The following is a 15,964-nucleotide window of genomic DNA, read 5'->3' on the forward strand; positions in this document are numbered from 1 at the left end:
GAGCAACGCTGATGTGCACTGAATAAGCATGCCCGGATGATATATTCCCTTGTTTGGTGGAGACCATCGTTTAATGAATGAAATGCAAGTGAGAGCAAGACCCCCCCCCCCAAAAAAAAAAACCCAGGTCACATATTTCCACTGCAACAGCCAGGTATAGCACCCTCTTCAAATGTTTCAGGACTCCTATTAAAAAGTTCTGGTGCTGTCCCTGCTCACTGACATTGTCTGACAAATAACAAGCCTGTCCTCACCTCAAAATGCAATGCAAGTTAGCATGGCTTAAAAAGCCCTCCCCCACCCAAAAAAAAAAGTCCAGTTAAGCATGTACAGTAGATGTGAGCCACGTGTGCAGAGAACACATTACACACAGTAAAAATAATAGTTACTTCTTGCAAGGAAAATTCTGTTTTGTTAGCAAACAATATTGTTTAAGCTAGCTAGCTTGTTTTGCTTGTATTACTGATTGTACTCCAGGGGGCGTGTTGTAGAAACATTTTGTCTTAAGATCCAACAGGTAAGATTTTTTGTAAATGTGTATTACAAAAGTAATTCTTATCTTAATTTAGGAATCTTATCTTACACCATCTTATCTCCAGTTAGGAAATCTTAACTTACTGTTACCTAGCAACCGACCATCAGCATAAATCTCCTCATGGTTCAAGTGAGTTGTAAATTTATGAAAATACATCACTTTATGGTTTCTCGCAGATTTCTACAGGTGAATTCTAGAACGCTTCCACAATAATGAAAAGAAAATACTTGCATCATTTAAAGAGAAGAAACAGTCATGAACCCACACCAGCAGTAGCTCACAAATGCATCTTTGAAGTATTGACTTACAAAACAAGAGGACAAAGTTACTATTATTTACTATTTTCATTAAATCAGTTAGTGCTATAAAAAAAGCATATACGCATAGACAGAGCATAGAAAACAGACATAATCAATAATCCAAAATTTACCAAAAACAACAGGAAATACCATCCCAATTATTTTTAGATATTACACAGGCCCACAGTCCAACAACGTAAGAACATAACTACTAGATTAACAGCTATTAAATACCATATAAAAAATAACTATAGGCAGTATCCATTAATCATAAAGTATTTTGCCTGCTACAGGATGAAGAGGCTGAGGGTAAGCCTGTTGTAAAAATACTGTGTGGACCCCAGACCTAGAAGTGTACGCTTGGCGGCTAACGATGAGACACAAGGATGTCTTGATATAGCCGCTGTAGACAAGGTGACATCAGCAACGCCATGAGTGAGCGCGTGTAGACAGACGCTAACAAACACAGCACAGACAGCTCAACACCCTCCATAGCGATAGCGCCTCTCAGGCTGGAAGTAGGCCAGGCCTATCAGAAAGAGTAGTTCTGCCAAGACTCACTCCAGGACAAGTCACAGCTCAAAGAATAGAATAATGAATAATTCTGGGGCTTTGCTGCACTTCCACTTAGATCTCTTGTCTGCGATAGTTTCCATAGTGATAGCAAGGGAGCAAAAACTTCTAAGCATTAAAATAAAACAAGAGGAAAAAACGTGATAAGCAGGAGGCTGTGTTCTTTTAATATTTAATGAGCTAATACTTCATATCCCATGCCATGTAACGGAGATTCATTTGCTTTTCATTAAAGTAATATTAAGAAGGGGACAGAACCAATTCCCTCTTCAGGCTGTGTGGACTCAGTAAATAGAAGCAGTGAGAGAGCGAAGCAGCCACTAAAGTATCTTAAATAGCAGCTAGACTCTATTTCCCCTGGCTAAGTGCTGGTAAAGCTTTTTCCCCCACCTGTCAATCTTATTGTACAAATGTCATACAACGTGCGCTCACAGACACAGTATATCATTACCCATCCAAGTTAGCACGTGAAATTTCTGCCCTGCTAGATCAGCCTCAATCAACTGCAAGTGCTATTATTGTGAACCGGAAGCATCTAGGAGCTTCATGACGTGGGTTTCCATGGCCGAGCAGCTGCACACAAGCCTAAAGTCACCTAGTGCAATGCCAAGTATCAGCTGGAGTGGTGTAAAGCATGTCCCCACTAGACTTTAGCTGCAGAAATGGGTTCTCCAGAGTGATGAACCATTCTTCACTATCTGGCAGTCTGATGCACGAATCTGGGTTTGCCAGGAGAACAGCTTCTACCGGAGCACATAGAGTCAACAGAGAAGTTTGGTTGAGGTGGGATAATGGTCTGGGGCTGCTTTTCAGGGCTTGGACTGTGTCATTACTGTGTCACATACAGCAGACGTGTATACACACACACACACACACACACACACACATTATATATATATATATATATATATATATATATATATATATATATATATATACACACACTATATATATATATATATATATATATATATATATACACACACACATAGACACACCTTATATATCCATTTTGTCCATAACGCCAGCTGCCTTTTACTCTGTGTCAGACATTTTCTTGGTGATTTGACCGATAGAAATACTTTAAAATGATCAAAAAACAACTAAAATTGTGTCGCTTTAACTTCCATTCCATCTTTACCGGTATTTATTTTTTATCTGCCTAAAGTCATTAGGCTTTCTAAATCTCCTGAAGGCCTAGAAGTCCCTGAGGGTTCCCTACTGAAAATATGAAATGCGCAAAAACTGAAAATAAGAAATGGTTGTGCACAAGAAGAAATAAAACACATCACACTTTGCCAAAGTCAGGACAGTTTTTTCTCTACTTTTACTACAAAGTCAGGAGAATTTTGTGCTAAAAATAAACAAAACTAAACACACACAGACAAATACCACTTGTACTTACTCACATTGTCATTACTGCCATTGTTGTCCTCATATTTTGTCTCTATGTGGATGGAGAACTTTGGCAAGAAAGAGCACTGTAGAAAAAAAAACAAAGATGTGTTAATTCATATTGACATTCCAACATTTAATGGATTCAAACTGACAAACCTTAAACTGATTCCCTGATTCCCATTCAGCATTTTCTACACTGGACAGTGTAAGAAAATTCATGAAAAGTGCTACAGATCAATAGGCACTATTTAGACTTCTGAAGGCCAGAGTACACAGATCCAGCAAACTTTGGGTTTGTGCGCCACATCTGCATGACTGTTGGAAGTCTCTTGAATGTTCTCACTCATTTAAATTGTCCTAGAAAGTTCACCCATATACACACACACTGTTCTAGAAAGTTCACCCATATACACACACACTGTTCTAGAAAGTTCACCCATATACACACACTGTTCTAGAAAGTTCACACCTCTTTAAAATGTTACAGAATGATCACCCCTATTCACACTGTTCTAAAGAGTTCAGTCATATTCACACTATTCTAGAATGTTCATTCCCATTTAAACCGAGAATGTTCTAGAATGTCCTCTTCCACTTACTGTTCACAAGTTCATCCTCAGCCACACTGTTCTAGAATGTTCTCCCCATTCACACTATAATATTATGTGTCCTTTAAATGACACTCTTTTGCAATGCTCTCACTCGTTCACACAGTTTAAAATGCTTTTAGCCCTTAGACTGTACTGTAATGTTCTCTCCCACTCACACTTTATCGGTTCTTTTTCTGGAAGCCAGCTACCCACATTAAAATGCTGATGTTTGTTTGAGAACGTTGTGCCATTTAGCCATGGGCTTTATACCACGAACATGAGTCACTCAAAGTTTTATTTACACTGGCGGAAACCCAACAACACCATTTATAGAACCATGTCACAATCAATCAACCAAAGAAACGACGGCTTGCAGTACACATTCAGAACAACGCTGAACCCATTTGAACCACAGCAACGCTGCCCCACTTCAGGACCTTGGAGAGCAACCGTTCATGGGGCATTCTGTTCTCTAGGCAATAGCAACCTCTACTGCCTGAAAACATATTCTTAAATTTCAGTTACATTTTATTTGTATGGTATATTGTGTTGGGGGGGTGGAGACAGCATTACAGGAACTGTGGTCCAGACTAAGGGTGGGCAAAAAGGCAAAAATATAACATCAAGACATTTTCATGGCTCACTGTGCCTGTTTACTTTATGATGCAAGACCAAACTAAGACTTTGAAACACACTGAAATTTAATGCATATGCAGTATTGTGCAAAACCTTTAGGCACCTGAGAAAGTAGAATTAAAAAGGTATTTCTCTGGTCAGTAAGCTTTAATTAGCTTAGGAAAACATCAATATTACAATAGATAAAAATACCATTAATACAATAAGTTGTGATTGTGTGTGTGTCAATATTTTCGTTTAACCCTTTCTAAGCCTCTTCTCATGGCAGCTCAGTATTAATTGTAGCTATCAGCCAATACCTGGTTCAGCTGTTTAAAAGCTGCTGATGGAATTTTACAGACCCATGCGATCGCTGGGGGTACCAAGGAGACATCTGGAACCAAGCACAGCTCTTCAAACTAGCTCACAAGATATCAACTACACTGTTAAAAAGATGGTTTCTTTAACCTTTCATTAGTAAAGAAAATGGTTGTATATAGAACCATGAATAACAAAATAACCCTTTGCATGATTAAAGGGGTCTTTGCATCATGAAAGTGTTCTTCAGATTGATGGAGGGAAAAACCTTTTTGGTACTACATAGAACCCTTTTCAAAAAGGTTCTTCATAGAACCATAAACCACACATTCTCCATCAATCTGAGGAACGATTTAATCATGCAATGTGTTTTTTTGAGTGTTTATGGTTCCATATAGAACCACTTTCTTTACGAATGAATCATTACTGAGTGCCCTTTTTGAAAAAATGAAAGTCTTGTTCCGTTTTTCTGTTTATTTGCATTCATTCGCTTTCATTTTATGTGGATAGTCCACTGTAGTCCCCGATAGATTATCTACAGATGTTCAAACTGTTAACAAACTATTTCAAACTCAGTTGATTCTAAACAGTGGTGGGGTTAGGGTTAGGATTTGGACCAGAGTGAGGGCTAGGAACAGGGTGATGATTGGGTTTAGGTTTTGGGTTGAGGTTATTGTTAGGCTTGGGATTAGAGCAGGTTTAGAGTTAAAAAAAATCATTGTCAATTTAGTGGATTTAGTTGAATGTAACTTGAAAGCAAATTAAGTATCTACAAAGCACACTATCCAAATAAAGTGTTACCATTTATTCTAATGATATGTTGTGTTTATAAAAGTACAAACACACACTTATTGCCATGACAAATGGTTTGAAATAATGTGCTTAGGTGCCTAAGAGTCTTGCACAGCACTGAGTATCCACTTGTCTGCTGGTTCAGGTGTTGGTTTTAAATCAACATCGATTGAGTAATGTGCTCTGATGGAAAGATTACTCTGTAATGCCCTTGGATGAGCTATCGCAAAGAGGCAAGCTGTGCAACAGCCACAGCTTTTTAAAGGTCTAAGGACAAATTTGGACCAGATGGTTGAGTTTCAGTGACCATATCAATAGCATATGGCACAGCTAGAAGGCAGGCATCCACTCTTGCTGAGGAAAAACAACATTTTTTTAGTTTTTTTTTTTTTGGGTTTATGAGGAATGACTCTTCACAACTTAATTCCAGATCCAAAGGCACAACTTAAGTCCACTCAGGTCTTCCTGCTGCAGGGTTCAGGGCCAGTAAAGTTCCGTCGGGCCACTGTTTAACACCTCCCGCTACTATTCTCACAGGGTGGGCCGCCACGCTTCGTGACGGCTGCGTTTTATCGGCCTGGTGTGTGGCAGCCGGCTGTAATGATGAGCTATTTTCCGGCCTGTTGGATTTACAGCCCCGCTGTTCTCCACGCTCTCTCTCTCCCTCCCTCCATCCTTTCCCCCACTCCTCCCTCTTCTCTGTGCACAGCCCGTGGCTGCTGGAGTCCCCTGGAGACCCGGCACACCGCGCCCTGATTAGATTAACTCCAGCTCCGGCAATCACTACAGAGATCAATAGGGCTGGGATTATGTAACCGTTGGAAAGAAGGATGGGGTGCGGCAAAAGTGCGGAAGGGAGAAGATCAATGACAGCACACAAGAAGAGGAGAAGACTGCAGAGAAAAGAGAAAAGGAAAGAATCATGGTAGTAACTAATGCACCAGCAATTTGTTACTAGCTCCACCCACCATTGCCAGACTGAAGGGGAAAAAAAGAGAGAGAGGGAGAGACACAGCTGGCAGGCCAAGATAGCAGTGGGACTGTATATCACATTGATTTGAAATCTTTACTCGCCATTAGGATTGTCACTATATATTACATAAGTAATCGAGTAATCTACCAATTATTCTGACTATTAATTCCATAACCAGAGTCTTATCGTTTGATTAGTTGCTTAATCAAACAATAAAAATGGACTTAACTGAGCAATAAGAAAACTTGCAGAGGCTTCCTAAATACCTTATTGTACAAACCTTAATTCCTTGAAAGTTGGGAGAATACGTGAGATGAGATGCTAATATAAATAGAAAGCAGTGATTAGTACATTCTGTTTGACCTGCATCAATTGGATGACAGTGCAAAAACATTTGATGTCTTACCTAAAGAACCTTTTTGTAAATATAGCCTCATTCCAAATTTGATGCCTGCAACACATTCCAAAAAAGTTGGGACAGGAGCAGGTTTACCATTACATTTCCTTTTAACAACAATCAGTAAATGTTTGGGGGCTGAAGGCAGTTTAGAAAGCAGAAATTTTTGCCACATACAAATCAGCTGCTCAAACGTGCAGGTCATTTATTTGTCGTGTTTTAGTCTTCCTAATGTGCCACATGTTTTCAATGGGAGACAGATTTGAACCGCAGACCGGCTCTTGTAGCCCATGCACAATATGCACTATTGAGATTAGACTGCATGTGGAAGAGGGATAATGTCATTACTGAAGATTTCACTCCTGTATGAACCCATCATGTCAGTAATTAGAAGATTCCTGCTCCAAAATGAGTTATATATTAATCCTGTGCAATCCCCGTATATTATTCCAATGCAGGTTTTTGCAGCATGGAAGCTCTCAAAGAAGAATTTACTTGTATTCTCTGCTGTCCAAATCAAGCCAACATGTTTTGTGAACTATGAAAGATTGGATTCTATGCAGTGATGTTGATTGTTGGCTGTAAATTTCCAAGGTAATGTTATGTTGCATTTATTGCAAACAGCAATGGTGGAGCCAATGAAATTACAATCAAATCAAATGTTTGGACATATTTCCATCTTGTGAACAGCTGAAAATATTGCATATTGAATATTTTTGGTGTGACAGCAATGTGTAAACTGAGTAACTACTCCCATCTCTGTAATTTATACCATGATTTCTTGCCTCATGTGAATTGGTCATAAACATTGCCTACATCCTATGGCAAAATTAAAATAACTCATCTACCTAAGAAAACTATTCCGGTCTGAAAAGCACTTAAGAAGCCTTTAAAAAGCATTAATTGAAGAAGTGAATGCTACATTATTTATAGTGGAAAGGAAAATTCAAATAAGAAGCCGGCGAATATGAATTAACTTGAGATTTATCCAAGTTATGCTAATCAAACCGGTTTTTTCCAGTTTTGAGAAATGCCTTTTTATGTTGATGGTTGTCACTTTTAGGAGCATCATGGATAGTGTTAAATAGAACTATAGAGACCATTCCCGTTATCACGCATTTTACAGCAGTAGTCTAACTGCGTTCAATGCACAGCACGTATCATCTTGTATAGAAAAAAGAATATTAATATGCGCATTGTGACACACATACTCTTTGCACATTATTATTGCACTCAACTGGGAAACCTAAGTGTTCCGAAACAGGAGATGAAGACAAGGATGATATTGCTTGGTCCAGTTCAAGCTGAACTCTCTCAGCTCACCATTTCAAACAGCTTGGATAATCAACCACCCAAGTTCAGTGAACCAAACCAATAATATAGTGTTTTTTTTCCAGTTATGAGGACTCTTTTCCTTTTTTTTGTTTACATTCTTGGTTATCACTGTTGGGAATATCATGGATTGTGTTGAACAAAACTAAACAAACGTTTTCCCATCTCACACATTGTATACCATGAAATCTAACTGTATTTGATTCACAGCGTGCATCATTTCGCAACTCCCATATAGAAAAAAAAATGAATATTAACATCGTGACACTTGTGTGGCACTAGTATCTTAGTGGACAGCTCCCAGGGTGCTGAACAGACTGTCCTGGCTTAGTGGACGAAGCGTGTGGCACACACCCACCCAAATCAGTTGGCACCTAATCAAACTCATTACTAGACCCACACTGCTTTAATGATCTGTTCAGCACAGGTGTGGAGCATGGAATTCTTCATACATACACAACAAGGTTGGAGTATAAGTTTATTGAATATCAAACTGCAGATGGGTGCTTTATATTATGTCTGTCCTCAGTAGTACATTTACTGTATAATTATATATGAAACAAAATATTAATTGTGGTAGGCTGTGAAGGAACAGATGATACTCTTTACACAGTAAGCTGTTTCTGGTACTACCACATTTCATTCACATGACTATTAGAAGACAAATCTCGTAAAAGTCTAGTGTTTCAGGTTTGTGACAAACTAAAATATTTCAGCTGCTAACATGTCTAAAATACTCAAGACTCTCAAAAGTGTTTCTACTCCAAAATCATTGCTTTTTTCTAAAGGAAAAATCATTCTTATTGTCCCTTTAAGCTTGGTACGCTCCTCATGCCCTTTCCATTCTCCATTAGACTCAATGGAGCTCTTCTCCTCTCATGCCCAGACCTAATGCTGATTATGCTAATGCTATTACCTCAGCACAGTGCGCTTCTGCCCAGAACGATTACACCACAGTGCTTTTAGTTTGGCTTAGAAATGCATATTTCTGCTCATCTCTATCCAGCCACACTGCTCAGTCATATCTTAAGGCCTAACTTGATTGTGGAAAGCGTAAAACCTACAGGTGTGAGCCTATAACATAAACAAGACCCTGCACAGAGAACCAGACAAAGCTCTGTTTCTTATACGAAATAGGATTTATTCACGTCTAGACCTCTTTTTGTGCAAGTGATACTGTTATATGAAGCATCAAAAGGAATCTGAAAATGGGAAAACAGGACAAAGACATTATCTGTGATCTTAATTTGCTATATGTAGACAATACACTGGAAAGCCTGTTCACACTGTAGGCTCCAGACCTTAACGTGGAAGCCATTTCTATTAACCTCCTATTTTTTTTTTATCTTTAAACAATATGTTCGAAAGTCAGAGAGCAATCAAAACAGCAATTAAGTACAAATTAGTAATTTTATTAGGTTAATCTGAGGAGATTAGATATAATATTATCCACATGCATTTGAAAGGGGAAAGTCAAAAGAAAATAATTTTCAAAACAACAGTGCAAGATTTTCTGTTAAATAAATGTTGATATTTTCTGACGCTGATAAATGAACGCCTGGAAATTAAATAAATAAATGGTGGACTCAGACTTTTGAGTTTATACACAAATATGTAGTCTAACGAATCACTTTGGGAGCATGAAAAGTGGTGTGTGATTACATAAACAGCCTTGCCGTCTTCATTTAGAAGTCCTTTATGCTTATATTTAATGCCCTGTTTTAAATGTCCTGTTGCCCTTCCCTGAAGTGCTTAACATGGCCTCAGTCAGGAGCCACACAGAGTTCACTGCCACTTACTTTTTTATGCACATTAAATGTAACCTAGTAAATGAATAAAGAAATAAAGAAATAAATAGAAGGCAGCAATAGCCTTCGCCCAAATGGTACAATAACACAAAGTTATTGGAAATCATTTTGTGTGGAACTTCATGTGAAAATGATTTGTGATACATTAAACTGTTCGACTGGCCTTGAAGAAGCTGCTATTGAGGTCCTGCAGTGGTGGAATTGCAATGTTCTTATCTTAGTAAAGCGTGCACACAGATACACGCTCACTCCACAGGGAACATGACTGTATGACTCACTTAATCACAAGGACAGAAGCTTCCCCTTCAGCACAAGAGGGCTGAGTACAGAATGTGAAGAACTTTGTACAGAACTGCATAAAGGGAAGAACTTATTTAAGGTACACGAGTGGACCTTAACACCATTGCTGTACCTTTGAGAGCACATTTACATTGTCTGTACTTTGATGAACAAATATGTACCTGTTCAGCATCCTTTTTTTCCTGACAGTGCATGAGTGGACAAAACACGTATTTGTTATTTTCAGCAAATATAGGCCTTAAATGAACCTGAACAGGAAAGCCACGAGTAAACACCGTTAGTTTTCACCAACAATGTCCAGTGAGGCAACAGTGGCTTCATGTTCCAACCAGTGAGGGCATATATTGTATCTATCATATATATATATATATATATATATATATATATATAGTGAATAGTTAACTCCACCATGTCTGTACACTTTGAAACATTTTAACTTATCTGAGTTAACTGAATTTTGAACAGTAAGTTCATGGAACAAGAATCTATGTTTTATGTCCTTTCAACATATTATGCGAAGTTCAAATATCCCAAAGTTTCAGAATTTTAAGTCAGCCCAGACACTGACTTTAAGTAAAAAAAAAAAAAATAAATAAAGTGGGGGTTTAAGCAGTATAGCCTTCGTGCTCTTGCTCTCATGAATTCTTAATACAGTGGAGGCTCTTGGAGAGAACGGTAGCTTTAAACTTTGCTTTTGTTAGTTTGCTGCTTGTTGATTTATTCATAGTTTTCTGCACTCTGTCTAATGCAGTCTGGCAAATTACTGGCACTGCCGCATCAATGGTGTGTTTCGTTTATACAATTATACTTCAGACTTCAGATATACTTTAGTGATTAATTCACATCGATAGGTGGAAATAAAGTTTATTTAGAGAGCATCACTGGAACTTACTGCTTAAAAACTGTATATGAACCAGAGTCAAAGCAACAGTGCACAAGCAGCTGGGCTTCAGCCTGCACTGATACAGGCCGCTCAAAGGGTTAAACTAGGAAAATTCATTTACAGTGTTAAACATATTACTGGAGTTCACACTTTAATGCGATAACATTAAGAATTTAGAAGTCATCTTTGACACTACTCTGTCATCTGATCCAAACATCAAAAGTGTAGCCAAGGCAGCTTTTTTTAACCTTAAGAATATTGAGAATGAGAATACTGCACTGCAGCTGAGACCCCTATTCACGCCTTTGAGACCTCAAGAATAAACAATTGTAATGTTGTCCCTGCTCAGAGTTTGAACAGGTTACAGTGTATGCTAAATTCAGCAGCTAGGGTTCTTACCCATACTAGACCCTGGGATAACATTAGGCCTACCTTAATGCACATACATTGGCTCCCTGTACTTTTTTGTATATGATACAAAGCAGTTTTTTGCATGTTTCTTATCTATGCAGTCATGCTCTTCTACATGTACCTTTCACTCTTCTGGTACTCGTTTGTTTGTGGTCCCAACCTCCAAACTGTTGGTGATAGGGCATTTAGTGTTGCTGGCCCAAAGCTTTAGAACAGTCTCCCCCATGAACTGCACACTTATATGACTTTGTCTACGTATCTCATCTCAGAACTCATCTTTTTCACTTGGCATTTGGTTGATTTTGCTCATTTTCATTTTTTTCTCCTTTTACTTACCTTGTTGATATTCTTCTGATTTTACTATTTTGCTGGTCTTGTAAGTCTTATTGTGGTCTTGTTTAATAGCGTCATTGGGTGACTTAAAAGGAAGTTCTAAATAGATTTTTTTTATTATTATTTTTGTACTAGTAGTAGTAGTAATAATAGTAGTAGTAGTAGTAGTAGTAGTAGTAGTAGTAGTAGTAGTATTGTGCTAAAACATGAACTTAATCAGCACAGGAAATATACCATTCATTAATATTGGGGTTCTGTCAGTGATGTCTTCACTAATATTGATAAATTCATGTACTCATAATATTGGTTGATTTTTCTGGTGAACCAACATATAGACTGGGCCCTAGAAGAACCAATAGCACATACAGTTCACATGATGGCCACATATAGCTCAAGGTCTCAAATAAAGTGGCAATGACAGTTCCTAATTTCAAGAAGAAGAAAAAGAAAAGTACAGTACTCACTGTGTACTCTGAGTTCCCAGGCAGGTTCAACACAGAGGGGAGAGAGAGAGAGAGAGAGAGAGAGAGAGAGAGAGAGAGAGAGAGAGAGAGAGAGAGAGAAAGAGAAAGAGAGAGAGAGAGAGAGAGAGAGAGAGAGACAGAGAGACAGAGAGACAGAGAGAGAGAGAGAGAGATTAAAACCAAGTAAAAAAAAGAAATTCATGCAAATCCAATGAACAATGAAAGTCCATGCAAAATCCAAAACAGAGGACTGTAACTACACTGCATTGTTATATTTCCCCAAATCCACAGCATTAATTAGCCCTGAGCAAAGCTAATTTGACAAGTGGTGTATAACAATTATTAATGAAAGATTTTTTAAGTTCTTGTAATATTATGTATAAGCACAAGAATTCACTGACTCATTTTTCATTACTTTTAGGACTTTTATCTAGCATCTCAACTGAGGTAGACTGAACATAGGTCACTCTGTATATACAGGTCAAATAGCATTACTGAGTCAGGGGGAAAAAACACCCAATAATATGGTGTCCATGCGCTGCTGTGAGTCACTGAAATAATCATTTAAAAGTCAGAGGCGGCCGAGATCGACTGCACAGGAGTTTTGCAGACCACATAATACACATTAACATTACATGCACAGGCTCAAAAAGGTCTGGCTCTATGTTTAGGTCTTAAAGTCAGACATTATACTTATGAAGACAGGATGACAATAGCAGATAATTCTGCTAAATTTCTCAGAAGACACGTCCTTACCAACTTTTGACTTCTCCTTGAATACCCTTTCAATGCACTTGCAAACATCAGATTCATGCACTTGGGGAATTGATCCAAGGCAAAACTGACATTAATATCATTCTTTTAAGAAAAAAAAAACGCACAATGTGTGCAGTTACTCATTTCTGCCAGAGAGGTCTCCAAATCTCCAAAGCTTACATAGTGCAGCTATAAGGACAATACATTTTTAAATATAGCTTGCATATCAACAGAGAAAAACATAAAACAAAGAGGGAGATCTACTAAACTGCTACTGCAAACCCTATTTTGGCATCAAAAAAGGGAATGTAGTGATTCATTATATATACACATAAAAAGATAAAACACCCTTCTCAAAGGGTAATAACTTATTATAATTATTCTTAGTCAACATAAATAACTATTTTGACATAATAAGTCACTATTTTTACTTACTAAGTCAAAATATCAAGAAGACATTATTTTGAGAACTTTTGACAATTACAAATAAATTCTTTTTTTCTCCTAAAAGGCAGAAAAAGTCTTCAATCCAAAAAAAAAAACAAAACAGGGGGTTATATGTGCTGGTCATATGTGAATTCTGAAGTTGCCCCTTCTAGAGTTGTGCATCAAAGTTCTTAGTGCATAACTTGCTAAATTGGCTGCCCCCACCAGTGCATAGTGTCAGTAGACTGTCTGTAATCAACACCTCTTTTTTCTGTAAGTCGGCCCCAAAAAGTACTGAAACAGATACCACAAGAAGTGTGTTATTAATGGTGCAGATCAGGGTGTGCAGGTTACCGGTGATAGTGTACGGATAATAGTTCCACGCCTTCTCAGTCACATAGAAGATCTTGGGAACTACTGCTCGTGCCCAGCTGGGCAGCTTGCTGAAAAAGAGAGAGAAGAATTATAATAAGGAGGGATGTACAAATCCGGGATGATAACGGAACTCGCAGTTTAACATGTTGCTGCCTCTGCTGCAAGCTGCCTTTAGTCTTCAGTGCACCTCTTGTTTGCTGCATCTCATAGAAGCATTTGTTTCAAATGAATTGTGATGTTCTTTGCTCAAACCGTGAAAAAAATCTACTTTCCAGCATCAAAATGAGTCAGTGTGTGCAAAAGCAAAGATGGGGTGCCAAATTAACCAGTACAATTATCAGCTGTAATCCAAATGTCAGACCAATAATTATAATTTATATTACCCATTTATCAGCCAATAATACATTGGCTGCAAATAACACTTCCTTAAATGAGAGGAGACAGCGAACCATGCTATCAGCTCAATCTGCTGTGCTATGGGCCGCAAGAACAGTAATAAAGGCAGTCTAAGAGCATCTGTGAGGGATTGCTAATGGTTGCTCTAGGGAGAAACGGCTCATTTACATTGATCTAGGACCGGACCATCCAACCATGAGCTCAGAATGAACGATTTGAATTTGGAGCTGCAGTTCTACTTGCTAAAGCTGAGCGATGCAAAATATTGCAATAATATTGCTACATACTCTGATTACAGTATGTCATGCAAAATGTTAAAACACAATGGTGAACCAATGTAAATACATTTGAACAAATGTAAATATCTGAGTTATTTTGACCAATTACTCACATTTGATGGAATACATGAATGCCTTGGTTCATCCAAACACCCACCTTAACTTATCCCAAACGTCTAAGATTGGTCATGAATGCAATTTAATTAAGTGCAATTAAAAAATGATTTGCTCAGATGTCCCAGTCCATTTTTTCCTCCCCAGTTCCGATATGAGTCCTTTAACCCTTTCACAAGTAGGATTTGGCAGTCCCCAATGGTCTGTCCAGAGTTTCTTCTGAATTCTTTTAACTCCTGCACCTCAGAGCATCAGTTACCAGTCAAACAGGAAACAAAGTTTTGTTTTGTTCTAGAGAACCCTTTTGAGTGCTATATAGAACTCCTTTCAAGAAAGGTTCTATATAGAACCATCTACAGCACATTCTCCATCGATCTGATGAACGCTTTCATGATGCAAAGAACCCTTTAATCCTGCAAAGAATTTTTTTGAGTGTTCATGGTTCTATTTAGAACCATTTTCCTTACTAAAGAACCCATGAAGCACCATCTTTAAGAGTGTGTGCTTTTGAATGGCTTAACTTGGTCAAATATAATCTTTAAAAAAAAAACAAAAAAAAAAAACACCTCACTCACTGACAAGGTGACCAAAAGACTTTTTTCATTTTTTTAAAGCATGATCTTAAAGACAACAACAACATGATTATAATAATAAAACAATTACTTTAATCCCACCTAATTCTTTTAAAATATTTAAGATTACACTCGACAGAATATTTGAAAGTGGAAACATTTGGTAGTTGCAGCCCTAGATCAGCCATCTGTCGTGGTTCGATAGAGGGCTTATTTGCATATTGTTGTCTTCTGCAATATCAACATTGCAACGCAATGATTGACAAACAATATACTGTGCCTCCCTAAAGACGAACACAGAGAAACAGGCATCTGGGTTATCAAGTTTCTTGCACCACCAAAGCCTGAGGCAGCAGTTCGCACCTTTTATCCTCCTCTAACTCACAATCAAATTGCCTACTCAGGCTAAACTCTCCAGAATATAGGGGGGTTCATTCCAGCATGCTCTGACTGATGGGAATTTGGGGGAATAGGGTGCAGCTCCATTGTAAAGTAGGGTGAAGAGAGAAATTTACATCCAGATGAATTCAGCGACTGAAAATAGTGTCAGTTCCACCCCCCTGCTGTGTCCCGAATACAGTGGATGCAGAGGGATCGATTTAGGCCTGGAGCCAGCAATGAACGTCTGGCCAGCAGGAGTAAGAGAACATTTATGCTGGCTGCTCATATTCCGCAAGCGTATGATTCTGCACACCTGCGATGGTGCACTGGATGGGCACGCCGCACAGAGAACATCAGGTAGCCCATAAAGATGCAAATCAGTCATATAACAGGATCTGAATAAAGCTGCACTTACTGCCAGTATAATTCCAGAGGAGATGAAATGCATCAATTACACTACTTGCTATTATTAGTTGATATTATACTGGGGAAGCTGAGTAGTGCTGAATTATTATTGTAGTCGATTCCTTCTTCTTGAACCCCTGAATATATTGTCACAGTTATGTATCGTCACAGGCATTTCAAAACCTCATAACTAGTCTTAAAGCCGAGATCATTACAATAAAGACTAAGACTTGGACACAT

At 38.2% G+C, this 15,964-nt stretch overlaps 1 protein-coding gene across 1 annotated transcript in view; it reads right to left on the reverse strand.

Moving 5' to 3' along the window:
• Window positions 1-15,964, reverse strand: part of pitpnc1a (phosphatidylinositol transfer protein cytoplasmic 1a) — a 120,091-nt gene that overhangs the window by 24,915 nt on the left and 79,212 nt on the right. Inside the window, exons 3-5 of the mRNA XM_036590368.1 lie at window positions 13,558-13,646; window positions 12,022-12,029; window positions 2,817-2,888 (exon numbers count right to left, since the gene is read on the reverse strand). Of these exons, the coding sequence (XP_036446261.1) occupies window positions 2,817-2,888; window positions 12,022-12,029; window positions 13,558-13,646 (169 nt within the window). The remainder of the gene's footprint in view (window positions 1-2,816; window positions 2,889-12,021; window positions 12,030-13,557; window positions 13,647-15,964) is intronic.

Source organism: Colossoma macropomum, unplaced genomic scaffold (genome assembly GCF_904425465.1).
Source record: "Colossoma macropomum unplaced genomic scaffold, Colossoma_macropomum, whole genome shotgun sequence".
NCBI lineage: Eukaryota > Metazoa > Chordata > Actinopteri > Characiformes > Serrasalmidae > Colossoma > Colossoma macropomum.